At 43.0% G+C, this 19370-nt stretch overlaps 1 protein-coding gene across 2 annotated transcripts in view; it reads left to right on the top strand.

Moving 5' to 3' along the window:
- The window catches only part of LOC122656516, a 44580-nt gene extending 25796 nt beyond the window's left edge, over nt 1–18784 (top strand). For both annotated transcript variants that reach the window (XM_043851074.1, XM_043851075.1), the window contains 5 exons: nt 1553–1764; nt 1853–1986; nt 2072–2418; nt 2524–2627; nt 18202–18784. In XM_043851074.1, the coding sequence (XP_043707009.1) occupies nt 1553–1764; nt 1853–1986; nt 2072–2418; nt 2524–2627; nt 18202–18272 (868 nt within the window). In that variant the 3' untranslated portion in view covers nt 18273–18784. The remainder of the gene's footprint in view (nt 1–1552; nt 1765–1852; nt 1987–2071; nt 2419–2523; nt 2628–18201) is intronic.
- Nucleotides 18785–19370: the final 586 nt, after the last annotated feature.

Below are 19370 nucleotides of genomic sequence, written 5' to 3'. Positions count from 1 at the left end.
CTTCGTCTATAAAGCCAAATCCTATCTATTTTTCTATTTTATCTCTATCTCTGCATCCCTATTTTTTCTCTTTCTATTTTCTCTCTTCCTACCCGCACGCAACACGTACTGTATAGGATATGGAAAATTTCTCGTATTTTTAATACCCGATGTCCGATGATATTTTCTATGGACTTTTACCGTCGAAAAAAGTTCTCTGAACTGCACTATCAAGAGAGAGATACTCTCTTGACTGTGTGCCATGTGGGAGGGTGATCTGGCAATTTGGATCACTGGATATCTAGGAAATGGTATGCATTCAATTTGTGTAAAATTTCAGACTCAAATTATATCATACCTTCCTATGTATTGACACATTCCCCTTGTTTCTTCGGTGGTTCATTCTTTTCAATGTTTTATTTTTCCACTGGATTTGCAAAGCTTTATTTTGCCACTTATTCCACTCCGTTTGGGATTAAACTTGACTGTGAGCAGAGGAGCATGGGTATATCCTGTTCAAAAAATTTCGGCCCCATCCAACGTGCACATGACAAAATATAAATGCTGTCCATGGATTCCCCAATGGAATGCATTCAGGAGATCTGTTCTCTAAATTTTCTGATATTTTTATATATGAATGTTTGACGTTTCCACAAGTCACAATACATGGCTCCTCAAAGTTGAGAGAGTGCATAGTTGTGTCAAGATTACTGGTACACATCTATGGACATACACGGGATGCATGCTAGGGTATTTGTTTGAATTAGAATCTAAAATTTGACACATGGATAATTTAGACCATGTCCTCTATATCCAATGGTTGGAATGGATACATCATCTATCCACGTCACAGTAAAGGTGTGTTGTGATGTTTGGAAAAGTAACAGACCCTTGTGACAATAATATTTCGCCTATTAATGTAATATAACATCTGATTATTTTTTTGGTATTTTTCAATGACCATTCCAAATGATACTCATACATATCCTGCACTGTATTTTTTCTGTTTGCGAATTTACTATAGTCTGGAGGACCATGCAAGAGCTTTGTAGTAGGGATACGGTAAGTGATGAAGGGGTTGTGCATCTTACCCTTACAATGCTGAATGCTAAATTCATTTTTGTTTTGGTCACAAAGAAAGCTGAATTCCAGTTTTTGGGTTACTGTTTTCTTGATCATTGCATTCTATTTTTTTGTTGGGTTGTTTGATCCTCTTTTTTTTTTTGGGGGGGGGGGGTGGTAGGGGTGTGGTGGTGATTTCTGATTGAGAGTTTTGGCCTTCCCTTAGTTGTTAGAGAGTTTCTGTCTGAGGGGCTGCTTTCATTTTCTTTTTCAGGTGGGTGTTGATTGTTGTTGCTGCATTGGACTTAGGTTTCCTCTCTCCTTGATGTGGGTGTTTATCTTATTTTTTTCTTAGGGCTCTGCTTTTGCTTTGTTTTCCTGTTGTTGATAAAATTTAGTTTTATAGATAACAAGAGTTATTTACATTTGTTGATAAAATTTATTCTGATTGATAACAAGAGAGACTGATTTTTCTATTCACAACAGCATGTTCTAAGTTTTACCATTGCAGGAGAGGAGAAGAACACTCATTTATTCTCAAACCAGTACCTATGTGGAAGAATAAAAAAGTACGCGGTGAAAATTTTTTCCAGCCATCACCTATGCAGGCTGGAAGTGCAGTGTCAAATATGCATCTGCCCTCCACGGTTGTTGAAGAAAGAAGGCTTTATTCAAGTGCTGATCAGTATGCAGTTTTGGTGTCTTGTCGGTGCAACTACACTGGTATTTTTGGTGCTTAGTTGCTGACGTGTTTACAAGAATGGATTTTCATTTCTTTGGTTCTTATATTGTGTTTTTTCTCTTCACATAGAATCAAAGCTATTTTTCAAGAAGCCCACCAGTTGGCGACCTCGTTTAACAAGGGATCTCATTATCTCTGTTGCTTCTGAAATGTCAGAAAAAAGATGTGGACCTAATAGAGGGGTTGATCAGCTTCCGTTTCAGGTTACTATATCATTACTTTGTTCGTCCTATAGCTTAAGGTAAGCATGACCATTATCTAACAAGTGCAATACTTGCAAAATTTCAGGTGTTAACTCTTCAGGCTTCAAATTTAACTTCAGAGGATCTAACATTGACAGTTCTTGCCCCAGCATCATTTTGTTCACCCCCTACAGTGGTTTCCTTGAATTCTGCGCCATCAAGTCCAATGAGTCCTTTTGTTGGTTTTTCCGAGGGAGGAAGATTAGGGGGTGATAGACATGCTAGTGTTGTGCAGAGGCTGAGCTCAACTCCTGTTGTGTCAGAGAATAAAAAAGAGAGTGCTGGTAGTGGTGCAAGATCTGTTTCTTTTGACGAGCAGAGCATATCTGATGTCATTCCGAGTACAGGGTTGGGTTGTACGCATTTATGGTTGCAGAGAAGGGTTCCTCTAGGGTAATTTTTCCCTCGTTATTTTGTTCTTTTTCTTCATGTTGTTCTTAGATACCACTGTTTTGAGGAAGACATTTGAGAATCCTAATTCCTTTTTGTCCCCATCAGATGTGTCCCCTCTCAGTCCACTGCAACTGTCAAGCTTGAGTTGCTCCCGTTGACAGATGGGCTAGTTACACTTGATACTCTGCAGATTGATGTTAAAGAGAAAGGTATCTACGTCTTCCCATATTTTTGATTTGATATATTTATGTCTTTAACCAGTCTGGGCTAGTTTGAAAATACACGCTCCTTATGTAAGACATTTAACTATTTATAGTAAACTAAAGCTAATTTTCTCCAGAGAAATGTTAGCAAACAGATGTAAGCCATATGGGCCTTTTCTGTTTGTCATGGGATCAGGGTCTATTTTAATGATCTCTTTGAGTGATTGGAAGTACGTGTTTATAGTTGGCAATAAAAAATTCTGTTAGTACCTCTTGGAGAATTTTTAATAGTAGCTTGTTATAGATTGGGCTTTGCTGCAATCTCTGCTGGGAATCTGGTTTCAGAAATTATTCAAGAGAAATTTTCCTATTCATTTATTTGGGGGTGGCTGGGGAGGGGTATGGAGGAGTGGCTTGGAAGTTTCAATTTTCTAGGCAAAAGGGCATCAAAGATTCACCTCCAAGGTAACATTGCTTTTACTTTTTTTTTTTGGGTGGGGGGGGGGGGGGGGGGGTGGTGGATAATTAACAGCAGTTTCATCGATAAAAGGAGGTGGTGATGATCGGTTTAAAGTATTGGTATCGGGTATCGTATCGGAAAGGGTGATTTTAAGAGACGTATCGTATCCGAAAGGCGCAAGATACGCTAAAGATATGTATGGACATAGTTAGGAGACGTATGAAAATGCTTAGGATGTATGCAAAATACAGTTTTGAAGCATAATACATTATAAATAAATAATATGTATCATATATGAAAATGAGAACAAAGTATGACAAGACACGTGTATTCAATTGATTATATATAAAGGATGAGGTTTCTTACATGTACTAATACCAATTTTTTTTAGGAATCATATCTGTACCGTATCGTATTGGTACCTTAAAGTTACGATACGTATTGGTCAGTATCGGCGGATACTTAAAACCTGATCCAGTTCCAAGACATAATGATACATAAGACTATAGGAGTACAGAAGATGGTATACAACAACAGCAGAAGCCTGGAATCCAAACCAGGCTCATACACTGCATTGAAAAATGCATTGGAAAAAAACTCAAACACAGAAATATTCTGTCCACCTTTTGATGCAATAATCAGTCCACAACTTGAACTAGATTTGCAGAAATTCAGGATCACCAGAACAGATTAAAAATAATAATTTGACAAATTTTATAACTTGAAATAGGAAGGTCAGATTGACCTGATTTTCTAGTCAAGTGTAGATCTCAGTAAGACCTGCCCGCAAAATATCTCAGGAATCTGAGACCTGAACAGTGACGTGCAAGGAATTCCTAGTAGCACTAGGAAAACAGGGCAGGGTTATAGTAGCTTAGGTTTCAACAATAATATTCAGAATTGCAGAAAAAATTACGAGAGAGTATAACCAGAAAGTAGTATAACCAAGCAGAAGTGAGGGAGTTTCTGAAAATTGGTAGAAACAGGTGTGCTGCAGATTATGGAAGTAGAGAAAACTCCTGAAAATGGAAGAGGACAGTTCCAACTGTATCAGTCCCTTGGAATCCACCAAACAACCCACTGAGAATCCACCCAGCAACATAATGAATCTCTCACAGCAACTCATTTGAAAAAAATATAAAAAAATTATTATTCATAAATTCATGGGTAAGGCTATAGGCCACTAATATATATAGATTTCATAAACTGACTCTCTAACAATCCTAAACTGATTTGGAATTCAAACTACTGCTTTGAAAAGCCAAAATAGACTAGTATTTGACATTTCTACTCAAGTTAGGACACCAAAAAACAGAACAGACTTAAAATGAAATCTGGATTCAAATTCCTAATGATTATAGGACAGGACTTAGTTATTTAGCTTACTTTTAACATAAGACTGACTCAAATAACCCCACAAATTTGGACTAAACTAATCTTACTTGACTAATCTCGTAATCCCAGCTCCTTCCCATATTAGAGGCCCATTAAGTGGCCAATTAAAATAAAAACCCCAAAAGCGGCTCCTAGGGGACTATTCCTTGCTCACGAAAGAGAAGCTTTTGCCTCTTAAGTATGGATATCCGCAAACATGTCCTTTGCCGAGACAGCTTGTCATGACATAGTGGGCTTCTTGAAGATTAGTCTGTTTGTTAGATTGTGATTAGGTTTTTCCTTTTTCTACTGCTGTGGCTCCTTGGGGTTTTCCCTTCCAGGCCCATGCCTCCCTTTAGTAAAGGCAGGCCTTATATTTTGTTTGCTCCCCCCCCCTTCTCTTTCCTTTGGTAATGAATTTTTATTCATCCCAAAAAAAAAAAAAAAAGAAAGAAAAAGAAAAAACCTTGGACCAAAGACCTGAACACATATGTAACCCAACCCAAGGCTTATTTTCACAAAAATAAGCACATATCCGATTTTCTTACATCACCCTTGCCTTAGCTAAAGAATCAGGCACCCTGGTTTCCTAGTCTTATCCTCAATCTAAAGGTAATGACTAATGATCCTGCTCAATGAAAGTGAGCTGGCCTTCATGACATAGTTGTCAAGGTGTTCTCTAGGAAGCGAGGTGACCTTAGATCTCTTAAGACAACCAGTTTCTGTGCTTTTGAGGGACCCAGATGGGAAATGAAAGAAAAAAATGGAAATGGGAAAAGGTAGGGGAAGAAGGGGGTAGGGGGAGGGAGGGGAAAAAGAATAAGAGGAAGCAGTGGCGGCAGCCATCACTGGTGTAGCCTCTGCAGCAGCAGCAGTGGTAGTGGGCGGAGATGAAGAAAAAGAAGGCAGCCGCAGCAGCGGCCGCTACTGCTGCAGGAGATGCCGCAGCACAGCAGTCAATGCTGCTATTGCCAACAACACTGCAACACGAAGAGAAAAAGGTGGAGAAGGGTACCTAATTAGCCTGATCTCCCTCCTTTTCTTCGAATAATCTACCGGCATTTGTCTCAGTCTTCCGTCATAGTCAAATTGATAGCAAACCCAAAACAAACAAAATACTAACAATAGTAATCAAAAGGATTTGCTAAGCAGGATGTCCAATGACTGAAGAATGACCAGGCAACTCGAAAATTCATAATAGAGGAGAAGATACTTATATAACAGTAGTCTGGTCAGAATGATCTAATTTTCTGGTTGAGTGATACTTGAAGGAAGCCTTACTTGCTGGAAAAATTTGAGAAGGATCAAGCAAAGAACCAGGGCTCAACTGAAGAGTCCTTTTGTAACTAGGACTCCAGTACTGCAACTAGAATACTCAGAATTTGAAGACCAGTGTTGATTTTATCAACTGAATTTGAGGGAAGAGCTAATATAGAATACGTATGTTTAATCTGAGACTGATCAGATCAACAAGGAATCTAATATATCGATATGAAGCTAGCCGAAACAAATGGTGAAAAAGGGGTGGCACTTGATGCAGATCAATCGGATGATCTGCTGGTGGTGGGAAAGAGAGAGAATGAGGAAGAGAATAACAGAATTTCAGAATCGTGGAGGGAAATTAGAACGGAGAGAGAATTGTATGGGGGAGGGAGGAGAGAGAAGGGAGACCATATAATGTAGTCCTAGATAGGTAGAAGACCTACTAGGAGCCAGGTAGATCAAACCCTCACAACGGCGCTGGCTGATTGGGACAGATTGGGGTATTTTAGGTCAAATCTAGGGTTAGGTTTATGAGAATAGGGTTGAATCTTATATGGTTTTAATGGGCAGGTCTAGGAGAAGTTAATAGGGTGGGTTTGAACAAGGTTTAAACAAAATTTTAAAATTTCAGAAATTAGGGTTAGGGTTTTGGGTTTTGGGTTTTAGAATTTAGGTTAAAACTAGGGTTTAAACTTGGAATTAGGGCAAGGGGCTAAGGTCGAGTGCTAGGGGGGCTAGGGGGAAGGTTTGGTTGTAATATGATGCAATTCTGATGGCTGAATTGGGCTATATAGAATTTAGGGGGTTTTTTTGGGTTCTATAGAGACAAGGCAAATTAGGGTTTGAGTGGTTGGGTGGGGCTGCAAGTTAGGTCGAGTTGAGGAGGAGATGGGAAGGGGCTGCAGTTGAAGTTTGGTTGAGATTGGATGGAGGAACAAGGCTGGACAGAATTTAGAACAATTAGGGTTTATGGGGATCAATGGGTTTTTAATGGAGGAGACAATGTGGATCGAATAGGGCAGGTGGGGCTTGGGTTGGAGGATTAAGAAGAAGAGGGGAGTGCTGAAACAGTAAATAACTTACTGGTTTAAGGAGATCTTCAATGGCAGCAACCTTGAAGACAACTTTGAAGATGAACCTTCCGATCTACAAGATGCAAGGAGTCACTGGAGATCCACCAGCCCTTCAACCTTGATATGACTCACAAGACAATCTCAGAAGAGAGAAACAACAGCAGCAATAGCCAGCAGCATAGAAACAATTTTTTTTTTAAACTTTAATTGGTGGGGGAGCCTCTCCCACGATTTCTATTAATAAGGGCCTAAAGGCCACAATCCTAATACAATTTAAAATCCTCTCTCTTCCAAAAACGTGGAAAGAGTGTGACTTAATGAAATAACTCAAAGTTAAAAGTCTTAACTACCCCTATTAACTTAAAACACTTAAAACTCTTAAACTAAGAAGATTCCTCATCAACCAATAGGATATAAGATCCTAATAGCCAATAGGAACACTTCACTTAAATTAGACCAACTTAAATTGAAGCATTGGATGCAGCCAATTTGAACCGGTTCAATTAAAGACATAAAAATAAAACTAAGTATAGAACTGAAATAAAGTAAGTATAAACTAGGCTAAGGCTCCTACTAAAACTCTATGATCAGGGGGGCTTCTTCAGTTCATGGAGGCTTGGATTCGCATCACTATAGTTCAAAATCTCGCCGAAATTTCGGCTAGGTCGAGACGAGATGCTATGTCGAAATGAAAAAAAATGCAATATTTTAGAAATTTCGGTCATCGTGTTTCGGAAATTTTGGTCTAAAAAATGCACCGTTTCATTGAAATTTCAGTCATTTCGTTTCGGTATTTCGGCATTTTACACCCCGAAATGGCCAAGCAAAACTCATAGAAAAATACAATATTTCGGCAAAATTTCGGCATCTCGGAAATTTCGGTCTAGCTGAAATGGCCTTCTGAAACGATATTTAATACTATGAGGGAGACTACAACCTCACCTTAAAAAAATACCAATTCTTTCATTTCATTGATCAATCATATGGGCTGTGAAACTTACAATATATTTATTAGTGTCTGTACAGACTCAGACTTTAAAAGGAAATATAGACAAAAAGAGACAGGTTAGGAAACCTCATGTGTGATTGCTATTGGAGTAACCTTTTTTTTTTTTTTTTTAACCCGAACTTCTCTGGGACCTGGGTCAGCCCCTAGATTTTGTTAAGCCAACAAAGAATAACGAATACAGGGGGGGACGTCCCGCCTTACCCAACCAAGCTATAACTTACAAGTTACAGAACATGCCATCATAGTTGTCACGGCGTCACGGCGATCCAAGTCGGTGGAAGGGTGTCACGTCGATATATCGACATGTCGCCCATGGCGTTCATGGCGAGCATGTCGACCATGTTTAATTTTTTATTTTCGTATTTTTAATGTCATTTAGTATGCTATAATATATGTCCTATAACATCAAAAATCAACATGAAAGTGTACTACACTACTACTAATATACTATGCCACTATGGTTTAATTCATGAAAGTGTAACTAATATCCATTAGTGTATATGAAAGTATGAAAAATTGAAAATATAGATTAACCTATCAAATAATTGAAAGCAATAGTAAAAATCAAATGATAGGCTAACCTATTTAAAGCTTGATAGCAATAGTCTTTCTTTAGTGTATGTGATTTGGAGCAAAGCATCTAAGCTATTAAATGGTTTAAAAAAAAATTTTAATCTAACTTTTATATGTACAAATATCGACGATATGCCAACATATCGTGTATGGCGTCCGGCGACGCCATGGCGTCGCCATGGCGTCGCCGGAAGCCATATCGATATATTGACATCCACCATGGCGTAGCTCGATATGCCCCTCTCCCAACGCCAGGAGCCTGGCGGCGCCATGGCGCGAACAACTATCATGCCATGTCCTAAGCTCTAAGGACCGGCAGCCTTCTCTATCCTCCCTCACTATACATCAAGCCGCCTAGCGGCAAATTATCGGCTGAAAGGTAATGGAGCATTGCGAAGCCGCTTGCTTGCGCGATCGCTGCCCGATTACTCTCCACGAAAACAATGTCACGTCGCCCCTAGTCGCTGACATCAGCTGGAGGATCTCATCAAACTAGTACCACCCCTGCCACAGGTTACACTTCTTATGTTTTATTTGTGTAACAGTGGTCTCTGAGTCCGAGTGAACAAGCACATCTACGTATCCCCGATCATGGCATAAGCGGAGGCCATCCCTCAGAGCCCTCAGCTCTGCAATAGCAATAGTACACATCCCATAGCTGTTAGAAAAAGCTGCCAGCACTTCTCCCTCATTATTCCGGATGACTCCCCCTCCTCCCCCGACCCCTGGATTGCCCTGACAGGCTCCATCAACATTTAGCTTGACAGCAACAGAAGGGGGGCACCAAAAAACAGGGATAGGCCGAGAGGCCTTGGTCGGCGGAACCACTAACTCGAACCACTGCTGAATCAGCCCATCCCTTGCAGATCCGCGTTTGCCCACTTGTGAGGGGATTGGGAGCTCTTTCACCCACCTTCTAACACGATCAATGATAGTGGCAGCAGTACGCCTAGTCTCCCCATGCCTCCTGTTGTTTCTTTCTTTCCATAGCTCCCACACAATCAAAGCTGGCAAGAGCCCCACAATGTAATCACTGATGCACCTGTAGCTCGCCAACCCATGCCATAGCACTAGCCGACCCCTAACACCCTGCCCTGGGTGAGGCACCAAGTCAAATAGGCGAGAGAAGAACCTCCACACCTTAGCCGTTGTAACACCACCTATTAAGCAGTGATCAGTAGTTTCCCTTTGGGGGGAGCCACAACAGTAACAACGAGAGGCCAAAGGAATCCCAACTTACATTAAGGTAACTTGCATAGGTATCTTGCCGTTCAACAGCTGCCAAGAGAAGAAAGCCACCTTGGTTGGGAGTGAGGGGTTCCATATCCACTTTGCATAGGCAGCAACTGGCCCCACCGTCCTGATCTCATTCCAGACCGATTTGGTCGAAAAGCGACCATTACTAGCCGGTGCCCACACTAGAACATCTGGCCTGTCAGAGATGTGAACATTACCTTGGACAATGGCCTACCGGATGGCCTCATCATCAATGTGATCCAAAATGTCTTGTCTCCAAGAGCCATCCCCCTCAACAGCATCTTTCACCCGCAGGTCAACATCCACCAGAAGGGCATTGTCCACTGCATCAATCAAAGGACCTGCCCCAGACCAGTTATCCAGCCAAAAAGAGACATTCTCAGAGCCAACCAGCCACCGAGATCTCTCCAACATCATTCCCCTAAATGCCAGCGCATTCCTCCAAGACCTAGAAGTCACCCCATGAGGGTCAACCAGCACCACATAGAGGCCCTTGAAGAACTTGGCCTTGAAAAAACTGCTCCATACAGAATGCTCCGTCAGAACACGCTAGAGACCCTTAAGCCTCAAAGAGAGCCCAACCTCGTCCAACAACCTAACACCGAGGCCCCCTTCCTCCTGCGGCCTACACACTTTCTGCCAGCTGACCCAGTGCCTTCGTTTCCCCCATTCCGAGGTTCCCCAGAGAAAATTAGCAAAGATGCCATACAACCTTCGCAACACAGCTTTAGGAGGGTCCAGCGTGGCCAGGACATGGATAGGGACGGAAGAGAGAACATGCTTTAGCAGGGTAACCCGGCCCCCCGCTGAGAGGAGCTTACCCTTCCAACCTGCCACCTTACTATTGATTTTATCAATAAGAACATCAAAGAAGCAAACCTTGAGCCTACCACAGTGAAGCGGGGCTCCTAAATAAGTGATAGGGAGTGCCTTCTGAGAAAAGCCTGTAACTGCCCCCACCATCCTAGCATGGGCAGGCGTAGCCTTGTGCCCAACCACAAAACAACTCTTCTGTTTGTTGACCAGCTGTCCAGAGAAACCTTCATACCTAGAGAGAAACCCCATGATCTGCTTAAGAGAGCCCTTGAGACCCCTGGAGAAGATGATGGTGTCATCAGCAAAAAGACTGTGAGAGATCCCCGGGTACCCTCTCGGCAACCTGAAGTAGGAGGCATGACCTTCCATAAATAACTCCTTGATTCCCCTGCTAAGCACCTCCTCTGCCAAAATGAAGAGCGTAGGCGACAGGGGGTCCACTTGTCGCACCCCCTTGGTAGATTTGAAGAACCCTGATTGCCTGCCCCCAAGTACTACCGAGAACCAGCAATTCTCGACCGTCCGCCTGACCAGATTGACCCAATCCCTACAGAACCCAAACTTCAAGAGCACACTCCATAGAAACCCCCATTCAAGCCGATCATAGGCCTTGGCCATGTCTAACTTAAGGATCACATTTCCCCCCCTCGCCTTCCTGTTCAACTCGTGCGTAACCTCTTGCAGTAGAGAAATGTTATCATGAATGCATCTCCCCTGCACCAAAGCACCCTGCTCCTCCGCCACCAGGGTAGGTAGAAGACCCGCTAGCCTAGAGGTCTTGATCTTCGCAATAACCTTGTAGGATAAGTTGCATAGGCTAATAGGTCTCAAATCAGCCATCACCTCCGGATTGTCCTTCTTAGGGATCAGGACCAACTTGGCAGCAGTGTAGCTCCTAGGGAGAGGCCCACCTGCAAAAAACTCTTTCACCGCAGCCTACACATCTGCCCCTACCACCTCCTAGCAAGCTGTGAAGAAATGGCCCGAGAACCCATCAGGCCCAGGCGCACTGTCCGCCGACAAGGCAAAGACAGCACCCCTAACCTCCTCAAAGGATGGGACCACCAGCAGGGCTGCATTATCAGCCTCAGACACCACCTCAGGGATCACCGATAGCAACCCCTCATCCATCACACAACCTTGTGTAGTAAAAATTTCCGAAAAATGTCGCACGGCCTCTTCTTGCACCCCCTCCACCTCCGAGATCCACTCGCCATTTGCCCCTCTGATGCGCTCCACACAAGCAATTCTCCTCCTGACATTGGCCATCGAGTGGAAAAACTTTGTATTGCGGTCCCCCTCCTTAAGCCAGTGAACCCTGGACCTTTGTCTCCAGAATATCTCCTCCTGCAACAACACCTCCTCCTGGAGATTATCCCTAGCCCTCCCCAGAGCTGCCCTGGTCGCCTCCTCATCACGTGAGTCAAACTCAGTTTCCGCCCTATACACCGCATCCTCTGCATCCCTAACACGCTGATGTATGTTGCCAAACACCTCCCTGTTCCAGCTACGGAGGGCAAAGCGAAGCCCTTTAAGCTTCAAGAAGAGTACATTCAAGCCAGACCCTAACACCGGCTTATCCCACTGCTCTTTCACAAAGAAAGAAACTCAGGGTGTCGGAGCCACATCTGTTGAAACTTGAACCCTGATGAAGGACGGTGCCCTTCCACCCCAAAGGAGAGGCCAAGAGGCGCATGGTCAGAGCAAGTCCTGCTAAAATGTGTCACTGAGCACCTGGTAAACACATTAGCCCATTCTGCATTCACCAAAAATCTGTCCAGCCGACCCATCACCCTACCAGCACCATCCTGGTTGTTAGACCAGGTGTACATGTTCCCAACATATCCTGCATCTATAAGTGCCGCCCTATTAACAAAACCTCCAAAGTCCTCCAGCGAGAGAGAGCAAGCTGGCCTCCGGCCCACCTTCTCAACTGGTGCCACAATAGCATTAAAATCACCCTTCACCGCCCAAGGAGTGGATACAGTCTGGGAGAACTCCTGTAGCCTCTCCCACAAGCCCCTTCGGTCCATCCTCTCACAAAAGCCATGCACAAAAGAAATGAGAAAGGAGCCTGCACTACCCCCCATACACTCCAAAGTCACAAACTGGTCGCCTTCATCCACCACACGAGCCAGCACCGAAGCCCTCCAAAAGACCCAAATCCTGTTCGAACACAACAGTGAGTCCAACCCGATCCTCCTCCTAACCACTTGCGCCTTTGAAACTTGTGCCTTTGGTTTAGCCACTGCCACCAAGTCCACTTTATTAGAGCTAACAAGAGCTTTCAACCGCCTACACGTAGGCTTATTACCAACACCTCTTGCATTCCAAAAGATGCAATTCATTGGTCAGATTGTAAAGCTGCAACTGCCGATCTCATCGATCTCGTGACCCTTCTTTGCGACCCATCTCTGTTCCTCCTTCCCGCTGCAGCCTTCTTAATTTTCTTGCATTTATAGACTAAGGCTGCCCCAAGGCTAGGTGCCCTCGGCTGCAAGCGCCTCCTACGACCACGTCCCCTCTGACCAGCCCCTGCCTGAGGCTCTGGCACTCTCGTGGGGCTAGGGTCAGCCTCCAACCGCGACTCAGCCAGTCGCTCCACCAACCTGTTGACCCTCCCTGTAAGCGTGGCATTGAACGCCCTGAGACTCTCCATCAATACCACACGATCTGCCACTATAGGAGCAGCACCTGCCACTTGCGAGTCATCTTTTTAACCTGCCGGGGCAACACCATTCGAGAAAAAAGAAGGCCTGTCACGCACCACTGGCACTGCTCTTGGCAGCCCCCAAACTTGGCTAGGTACCACGAGCTCACTACAAATCGGAGCAACTGAAGGCCCCACCGCTGGACTCTCCACAGCTGCCATCGCCTGCAGCCCTGCCGCCGGAGCACAAGGCTCAGAAGACACTGCAACTACTCTAGGGACGACGCTGCCTGCCACCCCACCAATAAGGCTCACCTGCTCCTCAACTGGTGCCTCCACCCCTCCACTATCGGGTATCTCAATCGCTTGGGCCTCCACAGAGTCTGCTGCCAAAGGCCTCCAGTGACGCCTCTCCCTACGCAAGGTCCTTCTCTGCCGCTGTGCTTGATTTCCAACACCCTCACCGCCAGCACCAGCACCTGCAGACGTGCCTTCTCCATGAGGAATGAAAACCCCGTCACCAGTTCTCCCCTCCTTGACAACACCCGCTGCTGCAGTCCCTACCGGAGCCGAAGCCGCTGCAGCATCTGGCCTCCGCTGCTGCAATTTCCTGCACAAATCATTTGAATGGCCAATCTTCGAACAATGGCTGCAATAGAGGGGCAGCTTCTCAAAAACCAGAGTCTGATGGAAACCACTGTCGCCACAACCCACCCAAACCTTCGCCGGCAACTGCGCACGCAGATCAACCTCAACACAAACTCGCGCTGCCACCGTGCGAGTGCAATTAGCAGTCGCGCCATCCACCTTCAAAACCCTGCCCACAGCCCCTGCAATTGACAACAAGAAATTCCCTTGATACAAATTCACCGGCAGCCCCGGCAGAGAAATCCAAACAGGCGCGAAGGGGGACTCCCAACCAGAAACAAAGTGTGCAGTCCATTTCATAAAACGGAAAAGAAAACCTTGGATGTGCATCTGTTCTTTCATCCACACCTTGACGAAATCTGCCGGAGAAGAGAACCGCAACAAGACATGCCGAGGATCCAACGTCGACACCACCACATCCCCCTGTAAGTGCAGCACTTTGCGAATGCAATCCTTGATGACAAACAGCGACGGCTTGCCGTAGCTGCACTTCGCGATGAGAGAAGTCGCAAAGGGCCCCTCCGATCGAACCAACTCGTCTTTGGAGAAGAAGACTGCAGGACACCCATAATGAGACGATGCCTTCTTAATCTCAACCTCTACCGCAGGGAGCGACAACGGGCGAGACACGACAGCGGCAAAGGAGGGTGCCCCACCACCAGAAACCCCATGGCGATGTTGGGGATCAGGGGGCAGGGCATCCCTGGTGGGAGCCTCCATCGCAAAACACGTGAACTCAAACCTAAACCTGCGCCATCAGAGCCAAACCTACGCACCCCTGAGCTATTGGAGTAACCTGGACAGACTTAAACACTAAATAAAAAAAGCTAAAACAGGAAAGGACTGTAAAATCTCCCATCTGCAGGCTATGGAAGTAATCTAATCTAATTAAGAAACTTAATAATAAATAAAGAAACAAACTCCGCTAACCAGGAAACTAATCCCAATCATAACCAGCTGCTTGGGAGTTTACTTATCTGACGCTACCGCTTTATCTTAGAAGAAATAAAATAACCCAATGGACCTCACGTGTAGATTGAGTTCCTAAAATTTAGGAATTTTCTGGAGCGTAGCAACTAGCAACTGCAAGCCATATCCTGTAATAGGAAATGAACCAAAAGGGCTGGTTCAAACCAAAACACTGGTTTAAGGTTGAACCTGACCAAACCACAGGAGCTTTTCTTCCTCTTCTTTATGCTGGAATTCTGCATCAGTCAACCGGTCCTGCATTACCACTGGTGTCAGAAATGAGTAGAGAACTAACCTGAAGTTAAAAATAAATAAACAGAGAGAAGAATGAGGCAGGAAAAACAGGAATCCACCTGATGCAGCTCCAAGTAGGAAGAAGAAGAAGAAGTCTTGAACTTAGGGCTTAAGTAAGGTTAGGTTTATTTTGCTTGCATTTTCCATACTTAGTTTATTTTCTGCTTTTTAAATCGAACCGGTTTAAATTGGTTGCATCCAATTGGTTCAGTTGGTTTGAGTTAAGTGAAGTGCTCCTTTTGGCTAATAGGTTCTTAAATCCTATTGGCTAGTAAGGAATCTTCTTTTAAATCAGTAGTTTTAAGTTAGATTCTTTTATTTTAAGTTAGTAGGGGTAGTTAGGTCATTATACTATTTTAAGTAATTAATTAGACTTAAACCTCTCCCTTCCACGATTTTGTGAAGGAGAGGTATTTAATTTGTAGTAGGAATTGGCCTATGGCCTTATTATAAATAAACAAAATCGTGGAGGGCTCCCCACAATTGAATTTTAGAAAAATTAAAGATTCTTACTGGCTGTCGATTGCTTCTGCTGCTGCTCCTGCTCTTTGGAGTGTTGCCTTGTGGATCTATCAAGGAAGAAAGACGGGTGGACTTCCTGTGGCTCTTTACGCCGTGACGGCTGGGAGGTTCTCTCTTTGTGAAGGTGGTTTCATCCTTCATTGATCAAGCTGCTGCCGGTGGAATCCTGTGGTAATTTTGAATTTAAATTCTGTTTTCCATTCCTTCTCCTTCCCCATTCGATCCCCCTTTAATTTCTGTTTTAATTTCATAAACCCTAGTTCAATCTAAGTTCTGTCCAGCCCTATCCCCTTACCCAATTCCTCTCAGATTTCAGGCATATCATCCCTATCGCAGCCCCTATACTCGATCCTAGTTTGAACCCAATCTGATCATCTAAAACCCAACTTCAAACCCCCATCCAAAACCCTAAGTTTCACCCTAGAACCTGAAACCTAACACCCAGACCCTAACCCTAATTCTGCAGGAATTTTAAAGTCATCCAAATCCCAATATTTTTATAATAAAATAATCCCCTAGACCTGCTGATCATTACCATATATTACATTCACCCCTAACCCTAGCCTAAACCCTAAATTTGCCCTAAACAGCCCCAAAGCTGCCCCAAACAGCAGACTCGATCAGAACTTGATTGTTAATTGGTTTCTAGTAGGGCTTTACCCTATCTAGAACTACATTACCACCTGTGAAGAAACCCTTGGGAGTCCAACAAGGAACTTGAAAGTCGACCTAAGAGCACTGCGAGAACACACGGTCAAATCTTGAAGAATACTTCTATGATAGTACTCATTAATTCGTGGGTTAGGCCATAGGCTGGTGGGGCCAGGTTCACTATGCAACAAGTAAATACCCAACCCACTAGTAGGATTGATAGTTACTGTAGTACAGCCGGTTAGACCCTTAATTACCAGCAGCAATAGTGATGTAGATCACAAGTCCATATGTACCTGCAAGAACAAGCCCCAAAACCAGCCCAGCAAGGTTGTGGGATTCAACTGCTGTGAGAGGCAACCTGGTCTGATGATGTGGCAAGTTCTTGTTGGTTCGATGGAGCTTCACCTAAGGCAGCCCCAGCCCAGAGAGAAGCATGAAGAAGAGAAGGGACCAAGACAGAAAAAAAAAGGAAAGATACTGTTCAAATGAACAGTACCCGAGTAACTGTTCACGTGAACAATGATTTGGGGGCAGATATAGACAAGCTGGTGGAGATTGAATACAACTTTGAATACTTCTAGAAGACTTTCTAATTTATATAGTTTCTATTTTAGTGTCCTTCCTTTGGTTTTAGAAGGTTGAAATATAAAACCTTAGTAGTTTCTAATTCTAGTTGGTTTCTATTTTCAATAAGTTTTCATTGTCACTAGGTGCTAGGTTTAGTAGTTTCTATTTCCTACTTTCTATTTTCAGTTAGTTTCTATTTTAGGAAGTTTCTATTTTCTACCTTATAATTTGTAAGCTTGCCTAAGCTATTAATAGGCCCCCTATTGTAAGGAAGGATTAGAATTGAATAATAGAATTTTGAGGCCATGCTTGTCATCGGTTATGGGAGAACATTCCCGTTCAACAGCTAGGATAGCTGTGGGTGAGAGACCCAGGGCTGAGAAAGCCCATCCCCCTACCCCCGCTTCTTCTATCTTCTCTTCTCCTCCCTTCCCTGTTCGATATACACTACTGTGCTGTTTCTGTGACTGCAATAAACTATTGTGAAGATACCCTTTGAAGACCAAATTCAATTCCCAATCATCTTCAAGGTTTGCTGCTATTGCACACCATTAATAGATCTTTATCGTGTTGATCCTGGCTGCAATCGATCTCACTGGTTTCTCCCTGGTTCGAGGTCAACTTTGCATTAAATAGTAATGCAGTCCTAGGTTTGAATTGTCAAACTAGGAACCAAACCAGGATCTGTTATCCAAAAGTGAATCTGTTTAGCAATGTTTTTCCATATTAAGATTTATGGAATTTTTAGATTTGAGAAAAACCTGAGCATTTGAAAGTTGAAAATTGCACCCATCGCCAAAAATCCAGTTTCTGTTCTTGACCTAGGGGTTGATTTTTTATCCTTTTGAAATTTGATTTTTTAATTATTTTTATTGGATTTAAATAGGTGATATTTGCTTATTTATGAATAATATCTTAAGTAAATGAAATAACAAATTAAAAAATATTTATTTAATTGATATTAGGCATCAATATGTGCCTGTCCTGGTTTCTGGCATAATTAAGTCTGTCTTGCTTTCCCACTAAGTCAAATTCCTATTTGGACTTAGATTTTTCAAAATTTGATAGTACCATTTTGTTTAAATGGTCCAAAGTAGGTTGTATAACAACTTTCATGACCAAACTAGGTCAAAAACCCCCGGAAACAATCAACCGAGTTTTAAAAAAAAAAAAATGCACCAACTCGCTGAGATCTCAGTCCAACTCGGTTTTTTGGCTGGGCAAAACCAGTATCGAAACCGAGTTCTCTAACTATGAGGTGAACTATGATTGATATTGACTTACTGGGTGAAAGCTGGTATTTTCTGTTGTCTCATACTGATGCTGATGATGTCTAATTCTAGTATGTTGTAGAGAAATGGAAGGAGCTCTTCAAAACATTTGTATCTATTTTTGTTGTAGTGAGTACTGATGAAAAGAGTATCTAATTAGAAAATGTGTTGGCATAACAGGTCTGACTTATATACCAGAGCATTCCCTAAAGATAAATGCAACTTCCAGCATTGCAACAGGGATCCTATAGGATTCATTGGCATCTTTCCAGGTTACTCATGACTTAAATGTGACAAGAAACCCACAGTGCCTACTCATTAGGTTGTCAGAGATTGGGTATATTGCTTCTGTTATGACATATATGGGCAGCACTAAGGTATGTGATTATTGTTCTGTCACCAGGAGTATGGTGGGAATTGGAGTATTACATTCCTCATGAAGTAGGACTTGAGCTTTGGGGAAACGGTTGATGTGTCTCACTGCGAGTTGGCCCATGCATTTTTTATTTTAAGCCATTGTCTGAGGTGGCAGTTTTCTAAAATTATTACCCTTCACAGGGAAGTGAGGATCAGAATATACAACACCATGTAGAACAACAGAATTGTGTGAACATAGCTTTTGTTTGTCTGTCTTTTGTCTTTTGTCTTTAGTATTTTTCTTCCAAATAAAAGTTGAGTATTTGTAGAGCTCTTTGGTTTTGAAGAGATCAGGATGCCTTGAATATGTTTGAAATGATAACATTGTGGTTGCCAATTGAGTTAATATGATTGGACTGATTACAAGTCCTTTTCTTTTCCTCAAAATGATACTGGTATTGATAGGCAATTTATCCTTGTGTTGTAAACTGTGAATTCCCCAATCCACAATTGAATTTTTGTAAATCTCATGTTCTTTGAATACTTGGTTACTACTGAAAGAAGTGTTAAATGTCTTCTGCACTGTTGGCACCTTAAACAATTTATCACACTAGCAGGGTTTCCAATTGCCAGAACAACTTCATGGCCTGTGCAAATATTTAGCAAATTTACACTTGCCATCTTTAATAAATTCATAGCTAATGGTAATTTGATCTTTTTGATTCTTGTCCTGGGGATATACTGGGCAGGACAAGCTCGTAGCTTTCTCATCTTCACTATAGTTGAAGATGCTGTTGTTCATAGAGCATCAACAAGGGTTGCAAGATATTGATCTCTCAGACATGTTTTATACATTCGAATTACTATTAGTGAGGTTGTAAAGATATTTTCACCATTTCTCCCCTACTTACGTCCTTATGGAGCGATGCGGTAGTAGACCAGAAGATTAATTGGAAAGAGCATTTGGGTTTCCAGGTGTTAAATTCTCCAAT

The sequence above is a fragment of the Telopea speciosissima genome, chromosome 3 (genome assembly GCF_018873765.1).
Source record: "Telopea speciosissima isolate NSW1024214 ecotype Mountain lineage chromosome 3, Tspe_v1, whole genome shotgun sequence".
NCBI classification, from domain to species: Eukaryota; Viridiplantae; Streptophyta; class Magnoliopsida; order Proteales; family Proteaceae; genus Telopea; species Telopea speciosissima.
The sequence above is the reverse complement of the archived record's forward strand: the minus strand, read 5'-3'. Positions and strand labels throughout refer to the sequence as shown.